This window comes from Drosophila novamexicana, unplaced genomic scaffold, assembly GCF_003285875.2.
Source record: "Drosophila novamexicana strain 15010-1031.04,08,12 unplaced genomic scaffold, DnovRS2.1 tig00000564-arrow-pilon, whole genome shotgun sequence".
In the NCBI taxonomy this organism is placed as follows: domain Eukaryota; kingdom Metazoa; phylum Arthropoda; class Insecta; order Diptera; family Drosophilidae; genus Drosophila; species Drosophila novamexicana.
In genome coordinates, this window is record NW_020824810.1 from 4085489 (window position 1) to 4109479 (window position 23991).

Sequence of the window (23991 nt, forward strand, 5' to 3'; positions counted from 1 at the left end):
GATATATAGCATTGAGCTTAACTTCGTCTTTGACATATTACGTGAATGTTTTAAAAAATCTGAAATAATTCATTTAATAAGTAGATTTAGCTATTACATAAGTGTATAAAGACAAAGAAAACGAATGTTTTAAACAGGTTTCCTGAAAACGAATACATAAGTAATTTACGAATAACCTAAATATAAAGTTTAACGTAGTTTAATGCGAGTTAGCACCGCTTGTACATAAAGCTAACGAGCTATATACCATTCAAAGATGTGATTTTAACAAATATATATACGTAAACGTATACCCTTGCATATAAATAGTTATACAAAATGGGGATATATATATTTGACATAGACATATGTATGTAGATAATACTTTTGCAAATAGGAACTTCGATTTCATTGTCTCATTTTTTTCTATGATTTTTATAAATGGAACGAACAGTGCAACTCATAGGTGAAAGATGCTCGTATGTCTATTTATTATTGTATTTACAAAGCTCAAAATATGCGAGAAGGCTGTTAAACTCTATACTTAATAGTTTGAATAAAATAGGATAATCAATATAAATAAATATTTATGTCTGATTAACTTTGTGACTGTTTGCTTAGGACTTCCCTAACTGTAAAAGCTGCTGTATCTAAAAGGTGTGTCACTCAGAAATCGGACTGTATTTATTTTATTTATTTATTTTTTCAATAAAGAAATTATTGGAAAGTCTTAAGTCTTTTTCCAAATCGGAAGTTCGCGTATAGCAGGGGGCACCAGACAGATAGCGGAACGTTTTCGCTTGCAAAAACCTGATTGTAAGGCGGGATTTTTCAGCCAAATAAAGCGCGACCCCGCCCAGTTTGGGAGGCCTAAGTCGCGGAGGTCTATAGAATAGAATGCCATCAAAGTTTTCGAAAAGTCATTTTTCAAAAAAACGCAATGCTTTCTTTTACTTCTATGTCCACAACCACACGAACTTTTTTCAAAAACTTTAAATGGCTTTATCTCCGCGCGGAGATATGACGTTTGAAAACGACATAACTCCGCCGCTGATTATGGCGAGATTATGTCGTTTTCAAGCGACATAACTCCGCCGCTCTAAAAACGACATATCGCGGAGTTACGTCGTTACCTAGTTATTTTTATGGGCGGCCTAAAAGTATGCAGTAGAACTGCTACACGAATAGGCTCAACTGTTTTAAGTGGACAGCTCGAAAGTATCCAATGCTTTCTTTTACTTCGCTTCAAAACGACATAACTCCGCCGCTGACCATGGCGAGATTATGTCGTTTTCAAGCGACATAACTCCGCCGCTCTAAAAACGACATATCTCCGCGCGGAGTTACGTCGTTACCTAGTTATTTTTATGGGCGGCCCAAAGGTATGCAGTAGAACTGCTACACGAATAGGTTCAACCGTTTTAAGTGGACCGCTCGAAAGTATGCAATGCTTTCTTTTACTTCGCTTCAAAACGACATAACTCCGCCGTTGATCATGGCGAGATTATGTCGTTTTCAAGCAACATAACTCCGCCGCTCTAAAAACGACAAATCTCCGCGCGGAGCTATGTCGCTTCAAAACGACATAACAATGTCGTTGATCATGGCGAAATTATGTCGTTTTGAAACGTCATATCTCCAAGCGGACGTATAAAGTTTTTAGAGTGGCGGAAATTATGTCGTTTTGAAACGTCATATCTCCAAGCGGACGTATAAAGTTTTTAGAGTGGCGGAGCTTGTATGTCGCTTCAAAACGGCCTAACTTTCCTAAATCGGACCATTATTAGCCGAATTATCGCAAAAAAACGAAAAATCTTCAAAATTATAACGGCATATTTTCGCTTTTTTTAAATGGCCGTATCTTGGCTAAATAAAGTCCGATCTTGAAAAGATTGGTCACGTTCGACTCGTGATCAAGGCCAGTTTAAACTAGGAACTTCATATATGCAAAAAAACTGTATTTTGGTCATTTTGGGTCATCTCTTATGCGGATTTTTGGATGGCAATCGATAGTCGGCATCCATACGAGCAGAAAGAGGTATATCACTCCGAAATCGGACTGAATTTAGCCCAGATAGATATTTACATTTGAATATTGAATCAATGTTCCAGTGATGTGTTTATTGTGAATGGTTATTAGTATGGGCGGCCCAAAAGTATGCAGTAGAACTGCTACACGAATAGGCTCAACCGTTTTAAGTGGACAGCTCGAAAGTATGCAATGCTTTCTTTTACTTCGCTTCAAAACGACATAACTATGTCGTTGATCATGGCGAAATTATGTCGTTTTGAAACGTCATATCTCCAAGCGGACGTATAAAGTTTTTAGAGTGGCGGAAATTATGTCGTTTTGAAACGTCATATCTCCAAGCGGACGTATAAAGTTTTTAGAGTGGCGGAGCTATGTCGCTTCAAAACGACATAACTCCGCCGCTCTAAAAACGACGAATCTCCGCGCGGAGAAAGTATGCAATGCTTTCTTTTCTTCTATGTCCACAACCACACGAACTGTTTTTAAAAACTTTAAATGGCTATATCTCGGCCAAAAAAAGCCCGATTGCTGTCAAAAAGGGAGGGGCTACTCGCGTAGGTCCATAGAATCGAATGCCATCGCCATTTCTCGAAAAAACGTTGATCCGACCCCGACCCCGGGTATATTGGGATCAACTTTCGTTGATCTGCGTAGTTTAGCTGAAAATATTTAATTATTTTAATAAAAGTGCAACGTGTCATTTTTGTTTACTAATTTGTTTCAATATATTTTACATGTTAAAAAACTCTTTTAATTTATCTTCTTTTCCTTCTAAAATTAAAATACAATTTTTCGCTCCACATTCTAGTAATATAAATTATAGCATGTGTGATCCAGCTAATTAGCATTTAAGTTTTAAAATATGTACGCATATACACTTACCATAAATTTGAAATCAAGTGTTTGCTATTGCAGTCATTTAAATGCAGTCATTCAATAAGATTTCACATATAAAATAGTATAATGCTAGTATTAACATAAAAACTGAGTAAAAGGATAATAAGCCAGATAAAATACGAATTTAAAATGGTCAATAAGATGCTTAACAATTATATTTGGATTTTCCCAAATTCCCGTAGAATATTGGTTGAGCAAAAATAAAGAGCCCTACGATTAAGGTTAGACCTATGTCTCACAAAAAAATAACTTAAGTTCAGTTAAACGTATTTAAACTAACTTACACAATAAATTCTATTTTACAATATTAGCCTTGATGTCTAGTATAACCATAAATAATGATCATTAATAAACTTGCTGTACTTAAAATATACAATAAAAAAGAATTTGTGGAAAAATATTGTGTAAATGTCTCTCTCACGCGTAAATTCGCTTAAAAATGTTATTATATAAATATTATTTACGCGAAAAACAAATTTACATGACTGATTTAGATAAAATGATAAAAAGTTCTTGACAAATTCACTACCACTTAAAGATACTAATACTAATACGTAACAAATATCTTTATAAATGTTTACAATGTTTACTTATGCACAAACTTATCAATGTTTTAAGCCTCTTGATGTTTGGTGTTAAATAAAAAACAAAAACCAAAAAATTCTGAAGATTTTTAATAATTCTAGTGAAGCTAAAAATCATCCTTTATTGAAAGACGATCCATATTCCAACAGAGGCTCCAAATCGGTCATAGCTCCCACGAAGATTGTCCAAGTAGTCCTTGTCTTTGAAGGAAACCTGTTTCTGAGATTAGTAGGAGTAAGAGTTATCTGAAGCTTTTCACAGTTTCTTTCGAGCAGATTTTCATTAATATGTATATACAATTTTTTTTTATTTAATTATGCATATTTTATAATCGTACAATTTCAATAAGTTCTCTTTACAATTTAATATCAATTACTTATATTGACTATGCACTTTGTTAATAGGTTAGAAATTTTGATTATATATTTGGGTATATTTAAAATTAAATTGGATAAACGTGTTTATTATTTTATTTTTTTTTGGAGGTATTATGATAAAAATACAAAGTTTAGTTTTGATATGGCGACAAGGATATTGGAAACCTCTACAAACTGAATCTATTAATGTAAAGGCGTTCGATTTTACACAGATTGGTCCAACGTTTCTTATAATAAGATTTGCTTAATTTTTATGTTAAATAAAAAGCAAATCTTGTTTAAATGTCAAATTTAATACACGCATTTGATTGATTGGTTCGCTAGGTTTTCATTTAATATAATTGTAAGTGTATAAGTAAAGCTTTAACTCAAATTGCTAAAAAATCAGAATGCAACACAAATTCTAAACCATCTGTCGATGAGAAGTGCGATTCGGTGTAACAATTTTGGCTTAGTAAAATGGTTGATTTCATTAATGAGTGAGCAAAATCAATATATCAATATATGTTTATGTTAACACAGTTGAAATAGGAGTAAATAATATACTATATAGCAAGTATTGTTAATACAATGTTCAACATTTAGGCACAAATTATATTGCTTTTCAATAGATAGAAAAATTATTGCATATTTAATAGAGTTGGGCACTCCGTCTTTTACTTCCATTTCAAGTGAAGTCTCATCATGATAATAAAAAATAATACATATGTCTGTCTGCACATTTGTTTTCTAGTTAGGAATCGGTTTTCAAGAACTGTTTAAGTTGAAGCCACCCTTTTCGGTGAATTGGCATTGCTATTGGCCAACGCCGTCTCCTTGGCACGCTCGTGTTCTTCTTGAAAAAAGATTTTGGTGATAACTACGTCACCGGTGCTCAGAGTTTGCGACTCTGCATCCACCAGTTTGACTACTCGCTTGTCATTCCCTGATCTCAAAATGGGCGTTATGCTGCGCTCTCCATGGCAATTACAGTTCTTCATGCTTAAATTGCAATATCATATGATAGTTTTTATTTCGTTTGCAATACACGTTTTTGCACTTACTTTCTTGATTTCTCGCGAATGATTTGCAGATTCTCAGTGGTCGCAATGCTGGAGCCCAATTGTTCCTGCATTGCATTGGAAGTAATAATCTGCAAGAGTTATTTAGCATGGGAACTTATAATTCTAACTTAAGGCTACACTCACTTGATCGCATGGCAATGTAGTTGCAGTCGTCAATATGGCCTCGAGCTTATCAATGCGCGCTATTCGATCCATCGATTTATTTTGGAGTATTTCCTCTAGCATTTGCATTGATTCAGTCAAACTGGGCGGCTCAGAGCTGAAACGTGGCGAGAATGTACCCGACAGCGAATTATCCGAAGGCACCGAATCCAAGCTTGGGAAAAAGTCGTTTTCATTTGGTTCCGCCTCGTCCTCAGAGTCACTTTGATCTCTGCAAGAAAATGTGGTATTTTAAAATAGTTATCAACTATACACCGTAAGTGCTACGTACTTATTTGGATTGCCAGCAGATTCCATCTTCTCCAACTTCTTGGCCACTTTGTAATAGCCCTTGAGGCGCTCCTTCTCGTCCTCCGTCAAGTCCATATAGCTGTAAGTGAATGAAACTTCTTTTTAATTATATAGTAGCGGCATTAGGCTGCTTTCCCATGGTTAAGTTAACCTGAGCTAAATTCATTTAACGCCAGATCTTTTAATTAAAATATTTCGCGAAGATTTCGATTATCGAGCGACAAAGCTAGTTGGACGCATCGGAGAGCCGGCTGCCTTATAAAAAATTAAATTCTAAATTTTAAAATCTGGGACATGAGATCGAAATGTATACTTTTTACTTTTATCAAGATTTAAAGTATGAAAAATATAATTGAGAGTACATAGTATTCGAGATTTTAAAATTCATCCGTACTAATAGTTTTATAAAATCAAAAGATACATCTACATTATATAAACTCCAGTATTGGACTCACCGCAGCAGCCGTATTTCGCGATTGGAAAGCACAATACTTTTGCTGGTCTGCGCCAGTTTTTGCTTCAGATCCGACACCTCGGTGCTAACCTTGCGCTGCTTCTTTCGTATCTTGACTTCATTGGGCTTGATCTGCATGAGAATTTGCTCGGTGCACAGCTCGGAGAATAGCTGCCGGTTTTCGGGTTTAATCTGTTGCGCCAGATTGCCAAAGAGCTGATCGTGTATCAGTACAAGGACATCCCCCGCCGCATATAGCATCATTTCACGTGTCAGCGGTCTTTTGGCCCAGAACTTCTGATCCCGCCGATAGATTTGCTTCAGCTGATCCTTAATGGGATTACAGGGCGCATTGTATTGCTCGCACAGCGAGTTTAGCGATATGTATTTGGCCTTATACACCTGCTTGCCGTTCTCTTGATACTGTAATATGGCATGCGCCGCTTGCGTGTCAAATACATTGCGCAACAATATGCCAAATTGCAGATACAGATTAACTGCATCATTCCGGCAATCGTGAATGACTTTTATCACTTGATCGTGCTCTAGTAGCGTCTTTAAGCCACCGTCGCTCACCATGGCGGGGCAGGATTGCACGTCGAAAAGGAATGCCTCGCCACGAGCTGTACCGATCTCAATCAGAGTTATCTCACCCTTTATGCCAAGATTTATGCCCTCACAATCGAGCGATATGGCAATGTTGCTCTCATCTTTGGCTAGGTCTAGCAAAGCCTCGGTGACAAACGTTGAATGCTTCACATTGGCAATAACAGTGGTATTTTGCAGTACTTTTATCTTCCAGGTATCGCCAACGAAATAGCTTTGACTAGGCGAGGGATTGGCATTGTTTTGTGCCGATGTTGCCACAGCTGTGCCCGCAACCGTTGTTCCTGCGCTGCCTGCCGCTTTGGTGTTGCCGCCGTGTACCGGACTCGAGTGTGCGTTCTGATTAGCTAGTGTTTGCTTGTCCTTCTCCAGATTTTCCGCTAGGGTGCGGATGACCAGTGTATTTATGCGCTGCTTTAGTGTTTGATTAACGCTGTTCAAACGCTCCGTTGGCGCCGCCGGCTGTTGTTGCTGCTGCTGCTGTTGTGGTACTGCTCCTATGGGACCGTAGCACACATTTGAGCTGGGATAATTGTTCTCGCACAGATTCTCTAGTTTCAGCTCAGACATTGGCACATAGCTGTCAAAGCCTGAATTGGGCTCTGACTTATTTTGGCTTTGTCCGAAGCCATTGCCGCCTGTCATATTCGATACTGGCGCATTTAGCTTGAAATTAGGAGATACTATATTGTTGTTATTATTATTGTTGTTATTTAAATTGTTGTTACTGTAACCATTGCTGCGCATGGCTGGCGAATGTAAGCGCTGCTGCACGGGACTCATAGCTGCCTCTGGCTTTCGTGGATTCTGATTATTGTTAAGCGCATTAAACTGCTCGCGAGAACGCGCCTGTGCCTGCTGAATGTGCGAGTCATTTAGCTTTGGCTTCTGCAGCAGCGTGACTAGATTGGCCTGTATGTGAAAGCAGTCGCCGAATAGTTTCAGAAAGGAGCTCAAATCGCCGGGCGTCTTGAACATGCGCAGCCATTGATCCTGGGGAAAGTTAAGTGTCAACAGGTGGAATAGCTGATCCACCAGTAGCGGCCCTTTCATTTCGATGCACTGTGCAAAAAAGTCGAGCATTTGCTGTGTGCCGCGCGTATCAATGTTCGATTGGGGCAAATGCAAGCGGTCCCTGGCCGGCAGATCCGTCATATTCTCACTGCCCACCAGTACCACATAGTCGTCTGTCACCTTAAATGTGTCCGTGTGCTTCATCAGAAAGTCCGTAAACTCCTTGATATGCTGCCCTATAAAGTGAAAGCCAATATTAAAGATCAGATAGACCGAAAGATTAAGTTGGCCACTCACCCGATATGTGACGCACTTGTGGCGATGCCTGCGACCGATGGCCGAGCAAACTGCGAACTGGGACCTCGGCAGCGGCGCCATATTGGAGCATCTTGTTCTTGAAGTAGTCTTTAGCCTCTTGGATGTAGTCGCGCTTGCCGCCGCTGTTGCCATCGTCCGAACTGCTGTGCTGATAGGCATTCACCTGCACATAATCACCGTCCACAAGAAATATCGATGGGTATTGGGCGAGAAATTTCTTCAGACCTGTCAGCGAGAGGCCAAAAATGTCAATTATAATTAGTAAAAACCATTAGTGGGTTTCTCTCTCTTTCCCTCTCTATTAATATATCCGTCTATGCAGTAATGCAGTAAAAGTGTTAACTTAATTAATTCGACAGCACCCCTTTCAATGTGTACGCGTCGTAAGACAGTTTAGCGCTTTAATTGGCAAAGTACTTAATGTACATCGTATATATGTACATCCAAAACATATACATACATACATATATGTACTCTCCATAGCAGTTGATTAGTTTTTTGCCAGGAGTTAAGCTTTAAAGTGCGCATTGTATAACTTTGCTATCATGCTGCCACATATGCCCGGTTTCCCATAATTAACTTCATTATAATTACTAAATTACATATATATTAATGTATACTCATGTGTGTATGTGCATATCTTCTTCAGATGTATGTTGCCGCTTTGGTTGCAAACTTGGCCGAAGTTGGTTCGGGCCGGGGCTGGGCGAGGATGGGCTAACCCTTATATCAGTTACAATTGTGTGTATAAAAAGGCTAGGACTTGATCTGACATATAGTTTGTTGGTTTTCTGTGCACGGCACAAATAGAAGAGAAGTATAAATAGTTATGGTTAAATAGATGGAACTTAAAAGTTGATATCCTACACCCATTAACACATAAGTAAAATATTTCGATTTAAAAAGTGAGCTCGAGCTAAAAGAAGTTGTACATACTATTTGTAATATTGTGAAATTCCAAATTAGTTAATTGATCAAACTTATCTAAAAACGTCTTGAGTAATAATGTTTGAAATATTTCTAAAAATATTCAATTTAATTTGTAATATTCATTAAAAAAAGATTATTCAGCTCAAAAATCGTATAAATGAATTTAAAACAATCTGTTTTACAATGCAACCGCAATTTGTTTACAGTGCACATCTCCAGCCGAATGAAAAGTGAATGCACTCAAGCCAAACTGTGCGAGCTATTTATTTGATAAATCAGGTCATAGTTGCTGACAGACTGCCGTCAGCAGCCCAGGGAAGCGGCAGACACCCGCTCGTCACCATTGGTAACCCCTCTGGATGCCCCTCGCTCGTCTCGTGCCACAGCCTATTGTGTGTGTAATATGACGTGACATGACAAACGCGCAGCATTTGATAAAGCAAGGGGCGGGGACCAGGGAATTTGCTTGTTTTTATTGTTGCGTGTCGAGGAGGGAGCAACAACAGCCTCTGCTTCGGCTCCGAGTTGTCATTGTTACTTGTTGTCAAACTGAATTTGTAACAAGTTTTACTCAAAATCGCAGCATAAATTAATCTAATTGCATTTCTCACCGGGCTTTAAAATGTAAGTGAACTGGCGAATAATCAAACTTAGAAATTGCAAAGACATGTGCAGAGATTTTTGAGACCAGGAAGATTACCAATCTGGGTCTACGAATCCATCTAACATGTGCTCAATGAGCCACAAAGCAGAAAAATGATGAAAAAGTGAAATATCGTCGTACATTATGTGTCCACTAAATGGGCCAAGCAACTGGTGCATAATTCAATTTTTATGTGTCCTTGTGTATTAAACAAATTGAAATTGAAATTTACAGGTGAAGCAGAGTGAACTCTGTAAAAATTGTAAGCCACAAAAATGCGAGTCATAAATATTTATCTACCCCAATATATACTCAGCAATACGCGAGGGCACTTCCCGAGTTCACATACACGTCCATCCTATCATAAAAGCAGCTGCGAGGGCTACTCGTACTCTTAATGGAATGGAATCAATATTTTGAGTTGGCATTGCTGTGTTAAAATCTAAAATATATTCTGTATAGTTTACCGATCTGAGGACTGGACAGTACAAAATGTTATAATATATCTAGTAGCCCGAAACGTAATCGGCAATCGCCCAGTTTTCTTCAGCTTTGAAGGGACCCTTTATGCTACAATTGTCGGGCGTACAAATACCCACCGTATACTGAGCAATGCTGCGCGTATCGCGATAATAAAGGATTCTCATGCAATCGCGGATCAAAGTGGATGCCTCCTTTAAGCTGAAATCCCTGTCTATGGGCTTGCGTTCGCGCACAAGAGGCACGGCAATCAGGCGTGCGAAGCCGCTTGCCGCAACGTAGTTCTCGAAGGGGGATCCACGCGCATCCACAGCACTCAAATAAGGCCGGCATCCGTCTTCGATGCCGGCAACGATTATCTCGGCTTTGAGGGGTTGCTTAAGTGATCGGCGTCCATAGAGTAGCCGCGTCATCCAGTTTACCAAAGCAATCGGTTTTATGCTCGCCCCGTCGTCCCGGCAATGATCATTGATAATCTTCTGGTCTATGGTTCGAACAATTGACTGTATATCGGCGAAATCGCCGCCGCCTCCAAGCAAGACACTGTCGCTGATCTTGATCACTCGATCGACGTTCTGGTACCGAGCTAGGTTGCCATAGGTGACCAGCGTATCGGCGGACACCAAAATGCCGCCATCAAATCGAATGCCCAGCACCGAGGAGCCAGGCGTGATGCCAGCTGAGGGAAACCTGGTCCCAGGTGGATCTGCACTCATTAGATTGTGAAACCTTCTGGGTCGACCGAAGCTGGTTAACATATCGTTCGCCATTCGAATAAATTTAGAAAGGTGCAGGACAAATGGATAAAACAGCCATATCAGCTATCTATTTAACAGAATAAAAATAAGAAACAAATTCTTGAAATCGATATAAATGAAATAAAGACTTTTTCCACAGCATACTAAAACTATATTGTTAAAAATAAAATAAACTAGCTATGTTTCAAATCTCAAATACTTTACACTTAACCTCAAGTATTTTTTTAGATCCCACCAAAACACTGTGAGACAGAGACAATATTTGTCTGTTTGTTTAGCAACATTTCTTGGCTGGCGAGCAAGAATATTTCGCGGGCAGGTGGGTGAATCAGCCCGCCCCCTGAGGAGCAGGTGTCTGTGTTGTTGGCACATTTTACGGTCACTCGCCGCCTCACATATTGGACACAGTTTTGTGCAACGAGAACGTTTTCTATAAATATATATATATATTTATATAATATATTTGTAAATTTATGTTTGCTTATTGAAATGTAACCCCATACAGAACCCTGCCACCCAGCCAGCCACTCCACAGGGCCGTAGGGCAGAAATATTATACATTCTGTAAGTGGCTTGGCCAACCAGGTAAAAGGGTTATGTGGCAATAAATTCAAGATTTTATGTGTGCAGTCGGAAAGTGAAATTTGCTTAAAGTGTGGATATATTTGACTTGGAGGTTGGCCTGGCATATTATATGGAATAAACATGACTTCATAATGGGCTTATTAACTGACGGTTTTGCTCATTAGGCGCAAAAGGCGACATTAATAAATAGCAAATTGGTTTACTGTTAAAACGTTGTTGCTATTAATGCGACGACTTCCACACAACAAAAATCAATGTCGAGCTTTAGCGAGTGCCATTTCCAACTCCATTTTGATTACCATTTCCCTTGGCACAAGTCAACAATAACAAAAACCTTGCCATCTGCCAGGCAAGCTTCACACAAATACAAAACAACTCAACTTGAACGCACAATGCCGACACGCAACGGGGATGGAGATGGAGCATGAGCCCAGGGTGCCAAAGGATTTCAAATGGGCCAACCGACTGCTGTCGGCATAAAATCGTTAAATTTATGCCCTGAGTCTGACACAGCGCCAAAGGAGCGCAAGTCAAACTGAAATGTGTCTGAGAGGTAAATCGAACACGGACGCGTTAAGCATGCTGCGATACGGCACATCGATCACTGAATGAGCTTAAAAATCAACAGAACTTGGCTGTTGTCCGTTAGAGGAGACTTCACTGTACTAGCTGTATATATTGCAAGCCACCCGCTAGTTCAAAATTTGAGTTCCCATTGACAAATGCGTTCCACCTTCGCTTTGGCAATCGATTACGCAAAAACAAAAACATTGCGTGCTTCACGTGGAGGCCAACCTGAGCCCCGCCAATATGGCAACTATTCAACATCAACATCCATATCCACATCGACATCCACATCGATGTTGTCAGCTGGCCATTAACTGGCATGGTTGAGTTTGGTCAAATGATTCGCACAAAATGCATGCAAAACTTGTTTTTAGTTTTAAGTTTTTAAGCGATCGGTTGTCAAATTAGCAGTGAAATGGGAACGCAGCCATTTGGAAACTGTTTGTCCAAGCCATTATCACATTTTAGTTAATAGCCTTTAAGCTGAGAACTTATGACAGAAGTGAGTGTTGGTTCTACAAGCTCTCTAAAAGCTGTTGAGTTAGAACAAAATTGCTTGTGACATTAATTTCGTAAATGTTTTCTTCTTTGCCTGGAAACCCTCGTCAGCCGCTGGGGAATAGCGAGAGAGCTTCCCAAACCCAAGCCCATGCATTATTGAAGCAACAAATGGGCGGCTCTCACCCTCTCCCTCTCTCGATATCTCTCTCAGCATAGTTTGCTATAATATTTGAAATTCAATTGAACATTTCTGTCACGTAATCGACACTTTTCTATTGCAAACCAAACAAGAAAAGCAAATTTACCCACATCATCATCATTTGGATTCCGGCTCGGTTTTGGTATCAGCTTTTAGGTGGGTCATATGAAAATATTAAAGGTATAGAAAACGGGCTACAGTACGCCCTTAAAGGCTTATAAGAGGCTTCGCTATTGCTTTTGGCCAAAAGTTGGCTAAGCGCCCATTAAAGACCTGAGGTGCCCGCCTATTCGCCTAGGACTTAGGCTTCGACTCTTACTTTAAAGTTGACACGAATCAAGCCCACTCTCCTTACAGCCAACTAACTTGGCCTAGAGCGCTGTGTTCTTCGCATCTGCAAACGCTTTAAAGCTGTATTTAAAAACGCACGTCACGAACTGTAGTTTAAAAGACATATGTATTTTAAATGCGATAAGTATTTGTTGAATGCATTTGTTGCACTTATTTTACGAGTGCAATTAACGCAACCACAAGCTGTGAACAATGTCTGTAATAAAAATGTGCCGTAAATGATAACAATTAGCAAGGCATGCTAAAGTAAACAGCAACTCAACTATGAAAACACGATAAAAAAAAAGATTGTCGTCAAAGAGCCCGATATGGTGGGCTTTAACATGTAAAGTTGGCAAATAATTCTCTCCATTTCATACCAATTGAATTTCTGCTACTTATTAATCACAACTGTCGCAACTTTCTGTAAAAATCACTTGATTTCTATTCTTATTACACGCTAATGAATTTTGGGGCCAATCCATCGCCTTTTTTTTTTGGTTAGAAAGTGCATTGCACCGACCTCCAGAAGGTGTTTATTTTTAAAGTTTTTGAAGAGTTGTGTATTTCTATTTTTAAAACGCACGCAACTTGTGTTTATGTGTGTTAATTTGTTGTTGTTGTAAGTCAAAGAGCGGACGTCCAAGTTGAGTGTTTTTTATTTTATTTGGATGAATCCAGTTTTTCCACAGACAGTCGCCACAGACAAAACACAACAAAACTACGTTTATTATCGATCGAGGTAAAAAACAATAACCCTGAAAACATAGTTGTCTAACTAATAAAGTGGTTGAAACAGTAAAGCACCCCTCGACCTTATTGGTTGCTGTTTACAGCCAATGCAGGATATCTTTTAGTCATGCCAGCTCGACGCTTTCAATTTTCTTTTGCGGTTTAAACCGCAGCCTCAGTTGCTGGGCCACAATGGCGACTGGCAATGACATGTGCACTTGGACAAGTCAAGCACTTAAACGACAAGAAAAACGACAACAGGCAGCGGAAAACATTGAACCCGCACAGGTGTACAAATATGTTTAGTATTGGTTTTCACTGTACCTGGTTTCAGGTTGCCCACAGCGATATTAAAACGTAAAGTAAAATAGTTTTCACTTTTGATTTAATGCGATTTGAGCACTCACCAGACTGACTACCGCCGGCGATTTGTCGCATCTCCTTGGTGAACTCCTTATTGCCAAACTGGCAGGAGAGATCGTGCACGGTGCGTGGCTCGCCCTTGTCCAGCAGTCGCTCGAGGAAGAAGAGCAATGTCATGTTGCGTGCCATTTCATATTCCATGGACTCCATATCGTATGCACTTGTTTAATCTTTTTAATTATTGATGCGAGAATACGTCACGTTGCGGCTATTTTTGTTGCCGTTATCTGGAATAAGCGAGAGAGTTGAAAAGTTTTAGTTAGTTTTAGAAGAGAGCTTTTTCATTCATTTAAATCCACCGTCAACAAATAACCTTATGCAATGAGCGAAAAGAAAAGCAGGGACAAATCAACGGTTTGTCTGTCCTTCTGTGTTTTTAATGCACAGCCACTTTTCCACTTAGGCCGCAGCCGCTTTATGTTATTGCATTCTCGTTTTTTGTCTTTATCTTCCCCCTTCTTTTCTATGGGTTTTTCTTACATTTCTATCTCTATCACATTTGCTGGCTTGACTCGCACTGAGCGCGCAAAGTCATAAACTCAACTTGCACGTCGGCTTTCCGGCTTAAATAATTGAAAAGCCGCCACGTAAATTTTGGTTGCTTGTGTTCGTGGCTTTGCGGAATTATCCCTGCGTATCCTTGCGTCGCGCTCGAATGCCGAAAAACAACTGATGCTAGCAGCGCTGTTGCTGCCAGCTTTAATGTTAACTAACAGTAATTCCTGACTGCTATTCTACATTCATTTAAGATACATTATAGCTAACATTATGTTTGCTTTAAACAATATATTTTTTTATAATGATATATATTACAAATTTAAAATTATTAAATTGATTTGTCTGTGTTACAAATATAAACATCTGTGTCAACATTAAGCAGTTTTATCTGTGTTACAAATATAAACATCTGTGTCAACATTAAGCAGTTTTATCTGTTACAATTTTGCCCTTTCAACTTAACATTATGCGCCGCAAAAGTATAAACAAAGCAAAGAGTTTCAGCTGTTATTTTAGCAGGACACGGATAAAGAAAAGACGGCGAATTGTTGCCCTTTATTTTGAGTTGTTATTGGTTGGCGGGTTGGCGTGTGAAAAACAGGTGATTGACACAAAAAAGGTGGACAAGCAACGGAAAAATATAACAAAGATACACAGTCTGCAGTTTGTTTATTGAAATTAGCTTGATGACTGTGTATGTGTGTGTGTGTGTATGATGATAGCCCAAACCCGTTGACAACGTCCACACACATACAGCTAATACAAAATGTATTGAGAACAGGAACGACAACACAAAAACCATCGAAGCGAACATTCCAAAGCAGCGGCATGTGTGTGTGTGTGTCTGTGAGTGCTAAGCAGCGGCATTAAGCATGTATTGGTAGCCAAACAAGAAACACACCAATATAATTCTTATAAGACCCGCTGTTAGTATTGTTGCTATTTCTTTGAGTGTAAAAAGAGATAGCAACATTTAGAAGCAAGTGCAAATTGATGATGACTGTTAAATGTGTAGAAAGGTAAAACAATAAAAAAAAGAGCACAGGGCAGTGAGAAACGATAAAAAGAAAATAGCATACAAAATATTTCAGTACGCTGCAGACAAAACGCGCAAAAACTCTTACATAGCATGCAAAGAAAATAGCAAAAACAATGTCAATGAAAGAAATGAGCGTACAATATGTATGTTTGTTTGTACACATAGGTATTTTTGCTTATTTATGTATGTACGTATGCGTACGTATGTAAAAGCAAAAGTGAAAAATGTCAGTTATGTGTAATTACCTGCGTTATTTTTATTTGCTCAAATGGACTTTGTAATCTATATTTAAAATACACTTGTTTCAATTTGTGGATGGCTGCTTTTGTTGTAAAGGAGCTTTGTTCACACACACACGCACACACACACACACACTGAATGATAATTAGCCTTCTTTCTTTCCCTTTTTTTATCACATTTAGAGACGCGATACTGATCCTCGCGTTAGGGATTTTGGTAGTTTTTTGTTGATCAGCACTCCTAATTTGTTTTATTTTTATTCACTGAGGCTGAGCGCTTTAATTAAATTATGTGTATGAGCTTAGCATTTTTCGGCGTAGTTATCTTATTGGATTCCAAGCATAAAGTTCACAACTTGTTGTTGCTTACGTATGCGCTTGTATGCGTGCAAGCTGACAGGTAAAAACAATATCCGTGTGCGCGCGTCGGTATGTGTAAGGCACTTTGGTTGAGAAGTAAAAAACAAGTTGAAAACCACTTGTTGCACAAAATGTTGTCACCCACAACAGCTGCGCTCTGCTGGCAGAAGAACTTTTGCAATATTAATGCGTATTTAAAGCAAAGAAAAACACACGTTTTCGTGTGTTAAAACGGCAAAATTTGGTGTGCAGAGGTTTTGGAGCGATGATGACAACGCGAACGCGACTTCAGGTGTGCCTTCGATTACGATATCGATTATGAATAGTTTCTATGTGAATGGCAAAACAGCTGTGCGAACTATGTTAAGAAAGTGTGACCAGGGCCGTGGGGCTGTAAATTAACAGTGCCCATTTGAGTTAGCATGCTGGTTTTTATATTTATTACCAGAGTGAATTAAAATGGCGCAAAATTCAAATGTTGTAATTTATTCAAAACGATCTGAAACTTATAAGCTAATCAACAAATGCAACAATGTCAAACATTGATAGCACACCTTCATTATCTGTAAGAACTAAATATTTGTGTACATATCAATATGTATATAACTGATATAAATCACGCGCTAGGACAGCGAGGAAAAGCGAAGCACGCACCAGAGCTATAAAATGTATGCAAACGCGACACGCGTTGCTTTGTTGATGATTTACAAGCTTCTCAATACTGGTCGTTAGCTTGGCCAACGTCGGCCTGGCTAATTGACCATATGCAAATTAATGGAATTGCCCGATATCGGCGGAAAGGTGTTGCCCGCGGGCCAGTGACAATTTTTCTGACACCAACATATGCTCCAGGTTATGGGAACGGGTGTTGCATGGACATGGCGCCGCAACTGCTCCTCCGGCTCATGTCAGACATAATTGAACGCATCCGTTGCTCGTTTCGCTGCCTTGTCTCGACTTGTTGCCGCTAATTAAAGTTGATCGGATGGTTGGGGGGAGGGGGGGGAGTGGGATCGGGGTGCACTCACTTAATGTAAACATTTATAACTGCTGCGTTTATTCAATTAAAACGCACTGATTTGGTTCGTCTGCTCTCCTACAAATTGCTGCCTTGTTGTAATTGCGTGAAGGAATTTTCATGTGCTTAACCAAATGTGCAATTATTTATAGTACATGTACAACAACTGGCTATTGGCTGATGGAATCGTTGTTCCATTTGATGCGAAATTTCAGCAATCTTCAGCTAGGATTAGCGACTGCGGCTAAGAAGCCTTGCCTGGCAGGCAAGTAAATCTGCCGCACCTTTCACCAGGCCATTACAACAAGACGTTGCCCACTTGGCACGTTTCCAACTTACCAAATCTGTAAACACAACCAGGGTTACTGTCCGCAAAAAGTTTGTTTAAATGTTTGTTGTCCCCCATCTCCAGCGGGAAATTCGCAACAACCATGATCTTCACAACGAATCCATTGACCGAGCTCGTATTTGAATTTCAGCTTAAGTCCCATACGCTAACGAGGCTGAATGCAAATGAGGGGCATCACCAGACTCCAAGAATGCCTAAAGATCAGCCAGATATTTATCCAAGCCTCACTAAAATAGTAGAATTGTTTACCTTGCTAAGTTATGAACCAGGTAAGCATCTTTATTTGCGGCAAACTGTTACTAAAAATACTCTGGTCGCGCTTCGAAATGAAACTAAGCGTGCATGGATTATTCCCTCAGCTCTGGGACAGCTCAGCTTGTGAGTTAAGGCCTTGGAGGGGCGTTGTGTCAAAAGAGGCGCTGTCATCCTGCTGTGCGTCATTATGTGCTATGTGTCATGGGGTGCAAAGGAAGGCGAAGGGGTGCCAAAAGGCTTGTTTGTTATTTATGTGACACATACAGTCTTGACAACAATTGTTGGCCAAACGTGACGACTGCGAAGTCGCATTTAGAATGCATTCAAATGGAAAGTAGCGCGAACTTGTAAAATGGCCTGGTTTTAAATTGTTGAAGGTAACACAAGGCGTTGCTTGAAATTGTTCTAATGGGCACATAAATTCGTTAACTATCTGGAGTCTGGAGTTGTTAAATCTAAAGCCAATGCCGCCTGGGCACGCCCAAAAGTGTTGAGATTTATGTACTCCTAGCACCGATCTCTCCCATTGGAGGAAGCTGCTCGGACAGCTTATCTTTAAAGCGCTGCCAAGATTTATAGATTTCACTTAGCCACTGGGCGCCATAAATAATGCGCCTATCTAAAAATTGACTAAAGCTCATTATTAAGAGTTTAGTGCCAACCTTAACTGCCATGCTCACTAATTGCTAGCCCTGTCTGCAGGCTAACCAGGCCCATATAAATAACAGCACACGTAGCTGCATGTCTGCCACAGGACAAAAATGTACCATGTGCCCACCTATTGTGTGGTTGTACAAGCACATCGTGTCCGTGCCACAAGGTGCAAGACAAAAGGCTGCCCACAGCTGCCCAGAGACTCTGATTAAAAAAGTAACCCACGCAAGCTGGGCCCACGTTTCGCAGCCTATGACTCGAAATGGTCGTTTCCCTTGGCCTTTGGGCTGTACGTGGAAAATTTAACGCTTTTCGCGCTGGACATGGCTCTATGAAATGTGGCCCAGAAATGCAGCAGAACTAAGCCAGAATAGGTAGGCATGGCCTTTAACAGAGTCTGCTCGAATTGGGAAATACCCGTGCCAAGTTGTTGAGGCAATGAGCAGATTCTCCTGCTTTTAAATTAAATTTATAATTAATCATGTAATTAAAATGTTACATACAAAATCGAATAAAAAGCAGCGGGGCATATTTTTGAGAATAAAGTTTACCCCTGCTGATCGTACAAGGGGAATATACCCGCTGCATTATTCGGGTGCGGACATTATGAATCTCTGTCTACCCTAAATGCAATTTTACACACTTTATGCCATAAACAAGAGCGATGGAAATGGGCTGTGTTAATTCTGTTACCTTTGCAATCTGTAATTTTCATGGTAAAATTAATGTTGCGCCTGAATTGGCAGCCAATTTTACGGGTAGCCCTCACCGAGTACAGAGCAACGAGTACTGCAAATGAAGGCAACCTTTACGCCCTCCAGCATTTGTCATACTCGTAAAATACAAGTTCCCCCCCAGATCCAGCTACAGATCTTCCCCAACTGCAACTGCAATGGGATTGGGAATAGCAGCATGATTTAGCTTTCTAGCGGATAGCAATAGTTTTCGAAATCAACTTGAAGCTGTAGACAGACACGAATCCCGTCAATTGACGGCAGCAGATGCTGGCCGGGCAATTGAAAGTCGTCTCAATGAAGTGGGGGAACATTTTTGGGGAAAAGGCAATGTAATTGTTCAGATAAAAGCGATATAAAAAATTGTGTTAATTGCCAAAAGACTTGCGATGAAAATTTGGAACAAGCCCGGAGTAAACGTACATGTTGAGTGTATCGTATGTCGGAGGGGATCCATATAGAACTCGTTGCCTTTTCTAAGCTCTTAAAGAATAAACGATGACAACATTTCCCTGACAGTTTATAGCCGCATCAATCTCACGGCTTTTGGCTAAGTGCTGATAAGACGTTGTCCACCATCCCAATCTTCTCCAGCTTCAGCAAACTGAGTGGTTGATTGTTGATTGAGTGATCGTCTCCTTCTCAGCTCAACTCATCTGATCTCATCTGCAAGTTGACCGCGTGTCGATGGCAAACGGCCGTAAATTCGATTAATATGCAAATCGCATGCAACCAGCCAACCAATTGGCCAACTTATCTTCAGCCATTGCTAATTGTAAACTGGCCATAATTCGGAGCTAACTGAAACTGGCTAATTGCAAGTCAAATGCTTATCTGTCGCTGAGATTATTATAACAATATTTAATAGTACATATAAACTTAAATTTGATAATAATATTCAACTATTATTAAAAAACACAGAGCACCTTTTGGACACACATACACTAGCAAATTTTTATTAAGTTAAACTAAAGTCAAACACACACAAGACACAAGACAGTGTACATTGTACATAAGTAGCATATGTACATTAGTTGATATAGCTGATCAAATAGTTGTTCAAATAGAGACGATGGCTAAAAACTTCCGAAATCTGTGCACGAAGAATTTGAAAGCAAAGACCGAAGGCGGTGGGTTTCGATGAGAGATGTTCCAGTCTACCAAATGATCGACGTCTCGAGTAAAAAACAAATCAATTCAATATATTGATATATTCAGTATGGAGAGACAAGGATTGACTTACCACCACCAGGGCATAGGTGAGGCCAATGGCGCCACCGGCCAGCACATCCGACCAGTGGTGCTTGTAGTCGGAGACGCGCGTCAGCGCCGTGTACCAGGCGAACATGAGCAGCAGGAACTGCAGCAGGTGGCGCAACATTTTGAGGCGCGACCAGTGCATGCGACGCTGCAAATAGATCTGAATAGGAAAACGAGCTGCGTTGAACACCCAAATGACTTCAGTCCAGTTATAATTACGCACCACCAGGTAGACCATGGAGTAACATGCAAAGCTGGCATGGCCACTGGGGAAGGAGAGATGCATGTCCTTCAATCTCTTGGCGCTCATGCTGGAGGCCGTGCACTGAAAGTCCTCGATAAAGCGACCTGCATTGATGGCATCATTACAGCTGGTGCCGTCACGGAGCACTGGCTGGCAGAGCTGAATTCAAAATATACAGTGGTTAATCCATTCAAGATTAGGCGAAATGCTTAATGCGCTTACGGCAAAGAAGTGCGGCCGCAGTCGACCAATGGCATACTTGGCTATGTCCGTGGTAAGCTGCTCCACTCCCAGGCCGAACACAAAGGCGCCAATCTTGCGATAGCATTGCAGCACCCACTGCGGTAGCTCCATGTGGCACAGATAGTAGCCGCTGCCAATCTGGCCGTGGGCATACTTGGGCTTGTCCTGTGCCCTGTAGAATTCAACCAGTAAAATCTGTGTGCGGGGCATGGATTAAGCAGAAGATTTGCAGATCAATAATGTCCATTGATTTACCACAGAAACGGGCAGCGCTGCACACATCAGATACAGCATCCAGCTGCGTATAGTCGATTCCTTGTAGGGATGCATCAATGAGAGATCACCGCAGAAGAATCCGCGCCTGATCGGTTCACACCACAACGAGAAGGCCAACATAGTCAAGCCAACTGTAACAGGTAAAAATGAATCTATATAATACTCTCCTCCACATTGCATTGCAGAAGACTTCATTATTGTTATAGCTGAACTGGGAAGAATGAAGAAATGTAAGCCGAGTGTGTTGGCTGCACTTGTCAAGGGTGGGCCACAGCTTAATGATGATCATCAGCATTGCCATGTGGTGTCAGATTCTAGCTGACGCACTGGCTCATCGAAACAAGGTCTGCTGATCATGCCCAAATTAGACCTGGGTAAACAAACAGTGCCAGCTCCAATTCAAAATCAAGCTGATGAATGATGATGATGATATTGTTGTTGCTGCTGCCGTTGAGCGGGCAACTTTTCACAATACAATAAATTCACCCCACAAACATTTGCGTAAATTAAGTCATATATAAATCAGACAACACTCGATGCGCAAATACTTATGTATTTGGGTGCTGATTGAGGCCGCAAATGGCCAGTGGGCCATCATTTCGGTTGGTCTCACATTGGGCATCCTCTACAGCCCCAACAGCAAAAATGCTTATTCATTTGAAAAACATGCCAACGCTGTTGGAAAACATTTACTCTACGAATCCGAATGTTATTATTAATTAAATGAACGGCACACGGTTTCGATAAAAACGATGGACAAGAGGCGCCCCCCAGGGGCCAGATAATACATAGTTGCGACTACTAAAATTCTGATACGGCACACACTCGATGAGCTTTATTCACTTTATAAGCACAAAAACAGACAAGTTGGACCATTTAAATAGATTCATAAAGAGCAAGAGTTCAATTGGTACAAAACATGATAACAGATCGTATAACAAATGGAAAACAAGTGTTCAAGCTCATTCCTGTCAGTTACATATGTACGTACATATATTAAGGGATCTAAGCTCAAGTTGAGTTTCTCTTTTGTGTTGCTTTCGTCGAGGCTGAAACTCACCGCAGCTAAGCAGGCTCAGGTCCATGACGATGCGTCCAAAGATGTGAGCTGTGCCGCGAGCGCGCGGCATTGTGACAATCGTTCCAGTGCCGCCTCCGCCCACTCCACCCACTGCCCCCGCGGCAGCCCCAACAAACGGTGGCAGCTGTAAATCAACTTTTACATTGTTGTTGATATTGTTGTTGTTGTTGTGGGGGGAGTGTTGGTGTTGGTGTCGATGTGGGGAGTTGGAGGTGGACGCTGCTGCTGCTGCTGCGGCGGCTGCTATAATACTCGCCGCGGTTGGCGAAGATGGCTCCTCGCCGCTGCTGCTTTGGCTCTCAAAGCGCTGCAGCGGCGTCGTGTCGCAGACATTTGCGGTCCGCAGGCTACTCATGGTGGGCGGAAGCGTGGGTGTGGCTCTACTGCACCTTGCTGTCGATGCGTGTGGGCATATTTTTATCAGTTCGGCAGTCCAAATATTTAAAATGCAATAAATAACGAAGAAATGTGCCTTTTTTGGGCATACGCTAATGGACTCGGGTCTCGGAATTCTATTTACCCTGGCTTAGTGGCTATCGAACGCTGCCTTTGCCTGGCTGATAAGCGTCGGCGTTGGTAGCCAAGTTGCGTAAATGAGAACCCGGCAATCAATAATGTAAAATAAACAAAAATCTGATTTTTCGTCAGAGGCGGGTAAAATGGAAATTGCGCAAGTGACAAGTTAAAATATCGGCTAAATATTGCTGTCAGCGCACAAAAACCAAACAGAAGCTTTTCGAATTTTTTTTTAAATATTTGCACTACTTGAACTGCCTGCAATCGCGTTACTACTTTTATGCAGCACTTTGATGGGCTTGCTTAAATGCTATTGTTGATTGTTGTGTTTTATAATTCCGTTATTCTCTAAACTACGCCTTGTGATTGCACTTGCACTTTCTTTACGCGCCCTTCTTTCGCATGCGCAGCGCCGCCCGCAAAGAACGACGAGAATGCAGAAGCTGACAAAATAGTAGCGAGCGACCAAGATCAATGCGACCGCAGCGTTCAACAGAACCCGAAGAACTGAGCGCAGCAACCACCGCGGCAACTGTCCAAGCACCTCTGAAGCACCATCAACTGCAGCGAGAGTGCAAGAGAGCTGAAAGCGGCAGCGCTCTTAGCAGCTGGCAGCGTGCTATCTTTTTCGATCGACAGGGGAAACGTATTAGCAATTGTTTTATATCGATCAAGCCAAAGAGTCTACAAAGTTATCAGAAATTATTTAGTGCTGATCAGAGGAATAGGGCTTTAAATTTAAGGGGTTTAATTCTAGCTAAAAATTATGGCTCTTTCGCCTTAAAGATTAAGAAATTTATTGCGGATCAAACGAATTGAGCTTTTTAAATAAATAAATATATATATATATATATATATGGATAGATTATCTATATTTATATATTTAAGACAAAAAGTCTTGTTTCGGCATTCAGGTCTATCGAGTATTAATTATTTTACGGGACCAGTGACCTCATTATTATCTAAAATCCCCTTTGATTCTAATTCACATGCATATCTTATCTAAGCTTAGAACATACCGTACCTGAGCAACGCGTGTGCGCACATTCCGTGTTATTCTCATCAAGTTCGAAAAGAGCACAGAATTCATTCTCTCTTTCTCTTTCTGCCTGGCTCTCTGTGTGCGACAAACACAAGGCCTGTCTGTCTTTGCCTCCATATTTAGTACAATTTACTCAGCGGACGAGTTCGGTCGCCCACTTTGATGAGAATTCGGCGCGGAAAATGTTTTGTGATTTCGTATTTGTTTATGCGCAAGGAAAATGAATAAATAAGTGACGTTAGAAGCAAAGCTGCAA

The 23991-nt window shown here is 40.7% G+C and overlaps 3 protein-coding genes across 5 annotated transcripts; all 3 read right to left on the reverse strand.

Annotated features, from left to right (window-relative positions):
* Positions 1-3503: 3503 nt before the first annotated feature.
* Positions 3504-15736, reverse strand: LOC115762169. Its single transcript, XM_030704285.1, has 8 exons — positions 15710-15736; positions 13912-14154; positions 7759-8004; positions 5843-7697; positions 5368-5466; positions 5058-5307; positions 4914-5002; positions 3504-4851 (listed from the first exon to the last, which is right to left on the reverse strand). Exons 2-8 carry the CDS (start codon positions 14075-14077, stop codon positions 4629-4631), a joined length of 2928 nt encoding a protein of 975 aa, XP_030560145.1. The 5' UTR covers positions 14078-14154; positions 15710-15736; the 3' UTR covers positions 3504-4628.
* LOC115762170 (proteasome subunit beta type-4-like) lies at positions 9770-10726 on the reverse strand. Its single transcript, XM_030704286.1, has one exon. The coding sequence runs from the start codon at positions 10600-10602 to the stop codon at positions 9859-9861; it is 744 nt and encodes a 247-aa protein (XP_030560146.1). The 5' UTR covers positions 10603-10726; the 3' UTR covers positions 9770-9858.
* A 4264-nt stretch (positions 15737-20000) lies between the features above and the next one.
* On the reverse strand, positions 20001-23798 carry LOC115762040 (putative phosphatidate phosphatase). Of its 3 annotated transcripts, none has more exons than XM_030704109.1 (6): positions 23718-23798; positions 21076-21227; positions 20800-21015; positions 20557-20736; positions 20317-20493; positions 20001-20248 (listed from the first exon to the last, which is right to left on the reverse strand). In XM_030704109.1, exons 2-6 carry the CDS (start codon positions 21214-21216, stop codon positions 20231-20233), a joined length of 732 nt encoding a protein of 243 aa, XP_030559969.1. In that variant the 5' UTR covers positions 21217-21227; positions 23718-23798; the 3' UTR covers positions 20001-20230. The 3 variants fall into 3 exon arrangements, with proteins under 3 accessions (XP_030559969.1, XP_030559966.1, XP_030559968.1); XM_030704106.1 differs by lacking the exon at positions 23718-23798 and adding an exon at positions 22088-23194; XM_030704108.1 differs by lacking the exon at positions 23718-23798 and adding an exon at positions 22157-22532.
* Between the last annotated feature and the right edge of the window lie 193 nt (positions 23799-23991).

Excerpts from the sequence above, each read along its gene's own strand:
- LOC115762040 (XM_030704106.1), bottom strand. The coding sequence starts at position 22,532 with ATGAGTAGCCTGCGGACCGCAAATGTCTGCGACACGACGCCGCTGCAG. Across the intron at positions 21,228-22,087 it reads GCTTAGATCCCTTAATATAT|TTGGCTTGACTATGTTGGCC; the intron begins GTACGTACATAT and ends TACCTGTTACAG. Across the intron at positions 21,016-21,075 it reads CAGCGCTGCCCGTTTCTGTG|ATTTTACTGGTTGAATTCTA; the intron begins GTAAATCAATGG and ends CCCCGCACACAG.
- LOC115762169 (XM_030704285.1), bottom strand. The coding sequence starts at position 14,077 with ATGGAGTCCATGGAATATGAAATGGCACGCAACATGACATTGCTCTTC. Across the intron at positions 5,467-5,842 it reads CGCGAAATACGGCTGCTGCG|CTATATGGACTTGACGGAGG; the intron begins GTGAGTCCAATA and ends ATTCACTTACAG. Across the intron at positions 5,003-5,057 it reads CTACATTGCCATGCGATCAA|ATTATTACTTCCAATGCAAT; the intron begins GTGAGTGTAGCC and ends TAACTCTTGCAG.
- LOC115762170 (XM_030704286.1), bottom strand. The coding sequence starts at position 10,602 with ATGGCGAACGATATGTTAACCAGCTTCGGTCGACCCAGAAGGTTTCAC.